Source organism: Muntiacus reevesi, chromosome 3 (assembly GCF_963930625.1).
Source record: "Muntiacus reevesi chromosome 3, mMunRee1.1, whole genome shotgun sequence".
Taxonomy (NCBI): Eukaryota; Metazoa; Chordata; class Mammalia; order Artiodactyla; family Cervidae; genus Muntiacus; species Muntiacus reevesi.
In genome coordinates this window covers 110638340-110646818 of record NC_089251.1, presented here as the reverse complement: position 1 = coordinate 110646818, position 8479 = coordinate 110638340, and the positions used below count along the sequence as shown (strand labels likewise).

At 46.5% G+C, this 8479-nt stretch overlaps 1 protein-coding gene across 1 annotated transcript; it reads left to right on the top strand.

Moving 5' to 3' along the window:
• Positions 1–491: 491 nt before the first annotated feature.
• STMN1 (stathmin 1) lies at positions 492–6032 on the top strand. Its single transcript, XM_065930101.1, has 5 exons — positions 492–572; positions 2237–2309; positions 2816–2988; positions 4897–5088; positions 5516–6032. Exons 2-5 carry the CDS (start codon positions 2297–2299, stop codon positions 5585–5587), a joined length of 450 nt encoding a protein of 149 aa, XP_065786173.1. The 5' UTR covers positions 492–572; positions 2237–2296; the 3' UTR covers positions 5588–6032.
• The last annotated feature ends 2447 nt before the right edge of the window (positions 6033–8479 follow it).

Genomic DNA, 8479 nt, shown 5'->3' with positions numbered 1-8479 from the left:
TGACAGGTGGGGGCGTCGAGTGGCACTGCCCCGTCACAAGGGCTTGGTCGTCTTAGGTGACTGCACCGAGGGGGCCACGGAAGGGCCATGCGCTGTCCCAATGAAGGGCTGCGCTTTGGGTGTGATGTGGGGCAAGGGGCGCCACAGAGGTGGAGTCCGGGGGGGCCACTGTCTTGAGACGTGGAAAGGGACCTTGCCCCGCCCTTTTTCCAAGAAGGGGAGAACCGGTTCAAACCCAGGCGGGGGCTCACTGCATCACCCCCTTCCACGGCCAGATGACCGTCCCGGCCCCCCCGGCTCACACCTGGAGACATCCCCGCCCCAAAGCAGCCTTCACCCCTGCCATTGTCCGCCTGTCCCACCAGCCTGAACTACACTTCCCGAGGTGCTCCGGGGTCCCCAGGGGCGGGGTCCACTTGGGCTGTGGAGAGGGTGGGGAGGGGTCGGCACGTGCCGCCGCTCCCAGCCAATGCGGAGCCCGGCGGGGAGGTCACGTGCCGCTGTTTGGCGCTTTTGTGCGCGCCCGGGTCTGTTGGTGCTCAGAGTGTGGCCAGGCGGCTCGGACTGAGCAGGTGGGTGTGGGACTCTCGGGAGGAGGCGGCGGCGGCCGGCCGGGGGCAGCGAGAGGGACGCGGCCAGCGGGAGGGGCCGGCCCTGGGGCAGCGACCCCCTGCTGGAGGCCGGCGGGCGGGGCCGCGAGCCGAGAAGGGCTGGAGGGCGGGGTGGGGGTCGCTCCGCTTTGTGTGTGGCTCGGGCGGAGCCTCGGCTTTGTCCCTGGTTCCCTGGGGGCGCGGCTGTAGTGGGGAGGGGGTGCGGCCAGCTGGGCGAACCCGCCGAGGTAGCCCCGAGATGCCTTCGAGAAGACAATAGGGGGCGTAGGCCCACCCTCCCCCGCCCCTCTGCAGGCGCGGCCCCCGCTGGGGTCCCCATTGTTTGAAGGGGCGGGGCGGCGCCCCCAGGGAGCGACCTGAGGGCCAGACTGCTGGGCGGGAAAGGGCAGCGCCCCCGCCCAGGGTTCGTGAGGCTGCCCACGGAAGGCTTATACCTCCACGAGAGCTGTTCGGCCCGGGAGCGCGGACGACTTTGGGTGGCGGAAGATTGGGAGCGAAGGAAAGAGGTGGCGAGCCGATGGCGGGTACCCCATGGTTTCCTCCCGAGTACTGGCACCTCCCGGCCAGCTGCGGCGGGGCGGGGGGCGGGGGCCCGCCTCAAGGTGTTTTTGGCGGGAGTTGATGGGGGGCTAGTGCGCCTGGGGAGAGCCCGGGGTGGGCGGAGTTACCCGGATGGGACCGTTAGCCCCGCCCACCCCTCCCCTTCCCACGCGCGCGGGCTCCGGGGTGTTGAGAGTTCGGGGAGATTCGAAAAGGCGCGGGGAGGAAGGGGCGGGGCCCAGGGCCGGAGTGCAGGGCGGACTCTGATTGGCCGGGGGGAGGCTTGCCGCTCTTCCTCGCCTGGACCAGGGCCACGCCCATGCTCGGTCTGGTGCTGGGAGTCTCTTGCTCGTCCGACGGGCTTAGACGGTTTCCCTGCCTCGGATTTTAAGTTCCCGCTGTTGAGAACTTGTATTCCTACGTGTTTGGCACTAGACTTGGGTCTGCAGGAATCATGACCTTTGAAAAGATCAAGGGATGTAGAGGTTTTTCTTCGTGGTAAAATTCTGCACAAGGCAGCAAATAGGTGTAACCTAAGACCTAAAGCTTCATAAAATTGTTGATAATTGATGTTAACTCGCTGTTGAATGAGGACCTTAAACCGCAGGAACAATAGGAGTGCGACATTATTGGTTAATACTAGTTTGGGCGTTTTGTTTTCCACATGGCAGACACAGACAAAGCAGGGGTGGGTATTTCTCGTTTGCACAATGAGTGGTAGGCAGTGTTAAGATGGCTCCGGTCTCACTAGGCGTTGAATCTGCACTATCTTCTCACCGTGGGGAGAATATACTGAGGGGCGGGGACCTCGTGATTTAAATCACTGTCTCGTTTTAAAAAAGTATGTTTTGAATGGGTATGTTCAGTTAACCTCATCTTGTACAACCAACATTCTATTCAGATTTCCCAGTGTTGGAGTATTTTATAGATTTTTAAGTAATTTTCTGACTAATGATGTCATATTTAATTCCACAGTAGTGGGGTTTTTTGACATTGATTTATATGGATGTGATTTGAGGTCCCTTTGAATCAATGACATGGAAATGCAAAGAAATTGATTGCATGCTTTTGAAAATCGTTTTCAGGGTTTTCCTTGCCAGTGAATCGTGTAGAGTACACTGCCAGTCTCTTGTCTTCTCTTCACCATGGCTTCTTCTGGTAGGTAGTCTATTTGGAAAAGCTGAGATTGTGATGGGCTACTAATTTTAGAATAGGAGATGGCTCAGGTCTTAAGCCATCTTAATTTGACACATGTGTTTTGGTCTTACCAAGAAAAAAAAATCTCATTTTATAAATTGGAGAGTAATTAAAGAAGAAAAATTACCACTTGAATGTACGGAGAGTACATAGTTGTTTCATTATTAGACGATTTGGTTTGGTCTAAAGGAAAAAATGTGGAGTTTTGCATGTTTTTGTTCTGTTCGGGGAAATGATTGTCAAAATACTGATGTCTCAGAATGGTATTTATCAATCCAAAAATGTTGAGCTTTGCTTTTCTGGGACATGGTATTTAGATAATAATTTCTTGCCTGTAAACACAGCTGCTTCACCAGCCCTAATTCTATTCATTAAATTGATTTGGTTTTTAGAAAACGATAGAACAGTTCATTAGAATAGGAAAAACTCCATTTTTCTGAATATATTATCAATATGATCAAATCCAGATATCCAGGTGAAGGAACTGGAGAAGCGTGCCTCAGGCCAGGCTTTTGAGCTGATTCTCAGCCCTCGATCAAAAGAATCTGTCCCAGAATTTCCCCTTTCCCCTCCTAAGAAGAAGGATCTTTCCCTGGAGGAAATTCAGAAGAAATTAGAGGCTGCAGAAGAAAGACGCAAGGTAAACGCCAATTTAACAGAGAAGCAGATATTTATTCATGTAACGTGGCAAATCTGTTTTAGAAGAGGAGGAAAACAGAATTGTAGCTAGATGGTGATAACTATGAAAATTACAGTGCCAGTGGCGGGGAGAGAATACCAGCCGTCATTTATTGAGCTCCTATTGTGTACCATCTCCTGCACTTACGTAGTTCTCCTTTTCTACCTTGACCCTAGAGGGTAGTAGGTGTTGTCTGAGATACTGGATTAGAAAATATTCTCAGGAACGTTGACTCATTTTCCTGAATCATACAGTTAGTGAGTACTGGGGCTAGAGTTTAAGCCCAGTTCTGTCTGAAACCAAAATTCATGCTTTCTCTTTGGAAAATAAATTGTTGTTGATTCATTTTTTTTGTCTCTTAAGATTTTGGGGTTTGGTTTTTTAAGTTTGTGTGTAAGTCTGTGGTTTTTTAGTTTTTGTTTTTTGAGAGCAGTACAATAAAAACATTTTAAATTGCCAGTGACATGATTGTGTTGCTCAGCTGTCATACTGGTATTATGGTAGCTTTTACCTAGTACTTCTATTTTAAAGTAGGTATCTTTAAAAAGAACTAATCAGAAAAGTCAGCAAATATTAATATGCTTGTTATAGAAAAACTGAGAACCACAGACGTTTATAAATAAGAAAATTCATATCCTGCTTCGCAGAAATCACTATTGGTAACATTTTGGTGTATCTCTCTCTTCATTGTCCTTCTAGTCGTTAAGAATTATACCTAAATTCTCATTTAGTTCCTTTTTCTAGCAACTCTTGATTGGGATGTATGGGTTTAATTTTAAAATTAGAGAAATGAAGGCACAAAAAGGTGAAGTAGTAACCTGCCTGCAGCCAACACAGTTTGGCGTTTGAAGTCTGGTCCTTTAACCCCATACACACACTCTGGGGCCCTCTTAAGCTGCTTAGCATGTGCTCTGCACATTTCAGTGCCACGTGTTTGCTGTATGTGCGCTGACCCACTGTCAACAGTGAATTCTCTCCTCAGGAAGAATGGCTATATTTGCAATGGTGTTTCACCTCCTGCCTGCTCTTCTATTTAGTCCAAGTTGATGGATTTCATGTAGTTTGAGTTCATGGAAGAGATGCAGCCGAAGGCAGGACAGATAATTTTTTTTTTAAGGAATCAATGCTGTCCCTGTAGTCGTTAGCCAGAGCTTTACATAGTTACTGGCTAAATATAGTGGAACTCTTATCATGACTGGGATTTTGAAGAAGAGAATTAACAGAACCAATGGCAGATGCTCTGAAGTTTTCCTGCAAGTTGATGCTTCCAAACACATCGGAATCTGGGAATAGCTATTCTGAGTCTGTTGAAGGAGGCACACCATGGTAACAGAGCTCCACTGGTCTGCAGTTAATGCCGTGTCCATAGGAAAACGCTAATAAGCTTTTCCTTAAAACGAATCTTTGGCTTAAATAGTAATCTGGAGGCTTAGTTTTAATATTTCTAACATTTCTGTGGATTTCCTTTTTATCAATATGGTTACGTTTTTTTACAATGAGCTCATTTTCTTTAGGTAGCCTTTGAAGTTAAAAAATCAAAAGTCTTCACAATAAAGTGCCATTTCTAAGTATATATCACTCAAATCGTCTTGATACTATTAAGCAGTAAATCTTACAAAGATTTCCTTCAGGACTAATTGGGCAAGAATCTCTGAACAAATATGGGCAGTTTTCCAAAGTAAATACAAACACTAGAAAAAGAATATCATTTTTACGGTATTCTGATACAGATAATTCAGGTCCTGACTTCAGTATGATTTAAAGGGATCTAACTTTCTATCTTCAGTCCATTCAATTAATTTTCTTCTGTGATCTGACCTAATGCTATATAACATTTCAGAGAGCCTAGCCTGTTAAACTTTTTTCCAGTCCCATGAAGCTGAGGTCTTGAAGCAGCTTGCTGAGAAACGGGAGCACGAGAAAGAAGTGCTTCAAAAAGCGATAGAGGAGAACAACAACTTCAGTAAAATGGCGGAAGAGAAGCTGACCCACAAGATGGAAGCCAACAAAGAGAATCGGGAGGCACAAATGGCTGCCAAACTGGAGCGTTTGCGAGAGAAGGTTGGTGTCTCCTCCTGGCTTTGAGAGGCTTACGAGCCTGAGGTTTGATGCACCAGTGAAATGGCTTGAACTCTTTGCCTTGATCACGCATGCTTGGTATCTTTGTCATCCATTTTGCGGTTAACAAGTTAAATCAGAGGTGTCTTATTTTAAAATAAGGAATATTCACTAATTTGCAGCACAATTGCATGTTGTTGGGTAGAGCAGTAGAAGGCTGAATCATTAGGTTCAATGAGTGACCTAGGAAGTTGGAAGATGATGACTTAGAACTCTTAATTATGTGATTCCCATGGTATACACTTACATAATAATAGTATATTATTATACATGTCATATAATGTACATACTAATGCTGGTTTGGGCCTCTTGGGGGCATGGCCTGGCAGACTTTTGTACTTGACTGGTGGTATGTACTGTTTCTTTACAGGACAAGCACATTGAAGAAGTGCGGAAGAACAAAGAATCCAAAGACCCTGCTGACGAGACTGAAGCCGACTAATCTGACCTGAGAACTGACTTTCTCCCCGTCCCCTTCCTAAATATCCAAAGACTGTACTGGCCAGTGTCCTTTTACTTTTGCCCTCCTGACAAACATTCTAGAAGCTGATGTAGGACTGTATAGGTAGATCCAGACAGTATGATGTTGTTCTAGGGGCTAAAGGGGAGAAACGAAAAGTGTTTTACTCTTTTTCTAAAGTGTTGAAGTCTTTCTAATGTAGCTATTTTTCTTGTTGCATCTTTTCTACCTCAGTACACCTGGTGTGCTGGGTTAATGGCTAGTACTGTATTGGCTCCGTGAAAACATGTCTGTGAAAAGAGTATGTAGTGGCTTCTTTCAAATTGTTAGATGCTGAATATCTGTTCACTTTTAAATCCCGATTCTGTCCCGATCTTACAGACGCTCCTGTACTTGAATGGTTAATAAAGCTGCACAGTGCTGTTGGCGGCAGTGGCTTCTTTCTGTCCAGGTAATAAGTTGTCCAGAGATAGAGACCCTCCTAGTTTATCTTTGTTCCAGATGGGGCCTTGAGGCTGGTGGAAACACCCAGCACACACATCACTGCGAGTTCTCTGCCCTGGAGTTTCTTGCTCCAGAGTTGTTTGCATTGTCTTCTTCCACAATCGTCACTTTGTTGTGATGCCTCAGCCCAGATCAGCTGTTATGATAGTCTTTCAGATGTTTATTTTCAAACAAGCAGTTTTTGTTTTCTGTGTCCCCATTAAAAAGGCAGACTGAAGGCGCAAATGGTGTTTCTAGAGAACAGTTTAGGGAAACCTTAAGATCCTAGTTAGAGATATTAGATGCTTTATTTGCTTTATGTTACAGGCTGGGGTTGGGGGTGAATCCTAACACTTGCCTGCCATAGGTACCATTTCTCAAGAATCAAAAGATTAGTAAAACTTTCTGTACCCCTCTAGCAACCCCTGTGAACTGACAGAGGGAAACTTATTCTCTAGAGCAGCATTGACTTGGGTGGTGAAGGTTGGTGGTTGCTTTGTCTTGCATCCAGAGGCTACAGTATTTACAGTTTTCACCAGCTTGCCTCTGAATTCCGGGAAAGCCTTTGGCAGCTTTCCTAGGCTATTTGGGAAATAGCCTTAATTACATATTATTTGCTTCTCAGACTATCTGCAGAAAAGCTCTTGGAAGCTACACGCCTACAGTGAAAGAGTTTCCAGGATGACTGCTAATACTGCAGTGGGGTCAGCATGTTGCCACGCTTAGACTTCTGCAGCTCTTGATTTGGGTTTCATCAAACTTATAAGGATAATAATAGCGTATCAACCTTCCTTTGTTGTTAGGATTAAAGGAATGTATGTGTGTGTGTAGTAGAGCACACTTAAAACTGTATTTAGTTTATATTTAGCACTAATAATGATAACCATTTTTAACCAGAGGCTAGTGAGGGAGCTAATAAGTTTACATTGAGTTGGAAATGACTGTGCAGCTTTTAAGTGCCTTGAATCGACTTAAAATTTTATAAGGTGATGAATTGTAGGGGTTCAGAAAGAAGATTGAATTTAAAGAGTCATGGCTGTATAAGGCAAACAGGAAAAAGATGAAGTGTAGTTCAGTATAACGATGGCAATATCTAAACACAGGGCGAGGTGAAGCTTGTGTGCAGAAATGCACCGTTGTCTATCTTCAGTCTGTCCTATAGTAGGTATTAGAGGTTTGCGTGGGTGAGACGGTACCCATGGGAACCTTTAAAGCACCAGTTCTGAGTACCTTGGGTATAAAGATACCTGAAAGTAGAAATTCATCAGTTATGATGTCCTACAGAGAGCAGTAGGTTTTTGTTCCTTCCTATGGGACATGTCGGGAACAGAACAGAGCTCAGGAAAAAATAAGAAGAGGGTCTAAGGTGCGCCTGCGGAGGGATCCCCCAGTTGGTTACAGCCAATCCCGTGGTGGCCCTGACTTAGCGTCAAAAGTTCCCACCTTGCGATAGCAATTGTCATGGAACTGAAGGAGATCCATCTTACCCATAAAATCAGAAGCCCTGGCTTTTCTATTTTACCTCTGACCTTCGGAGAGGTACTTGTCCTGGGCCTCAGTTTTCTCAAAAAAAAGAAGATTGAATTAGATTAAATAATTGCCACTCAAATTCTTTGCCTGTGACTTGGAAGGAGGGCTTTCCAGATGGCTCAGTGGTAAAGAACACCTGCCAATGCAGGAGATGCAGGAGACTCAGGTTCAATCCCCTGGAGGAGGAAGTGGTAACCCACTCTAGTATTCCGGCCTGGAGAATCCCATGGACAGAGGAACCTGTCCTCTGGGAGCTCAAAGAGTTGGGCGTGACTGAGCAACTGAGCATATGCACACCTGCACAACTTGGAGGAAAGGAGTGGGGGTCCAGGAGCTCCTGGGGATTGTATCCGTGCTTTCCTGGGTCGGAGGACTGTCCTGCCTTCAGAGTGAGCCAGGCCAGCCTCTCCTGGCAGCTCTTCTGTCAGAGGTCAGAAGAGGTTTGACTGCAGCCTGGGGGCTGTCACCAAAGAGCACACTGTTTCCTTTGACTTGAGTGGGAAATGAGGTGCATCCCTTCCTCTTGAGGCTTTTGTACTTGGATGTAGTGATTGGCCTCGGCAGAAAGGAGGGGCTTAAGGGATGGGAAGAAAGCCCTTAAATCCACATTGAACAAATAACTAGAAGGTACCCAACTTTGATCTATGTGCTAGTGATGCAAGGATGAAATGGGGTCCCAGCACATCTTATGTTTACACCTGAAGCGGGCGGGGGGGATTGTGGAACGCCTTGGTGAGAACATGGCCTCAACCACATGCTTGTACTCGGCCAAGTGTGCTTCAGTAGTTTGGTGGAGGGTGTAACCACAGGATTCGGTGGTCTGGGGAGCTTAATAGAGGAGGGAAGATGAGCCAGTCCTCT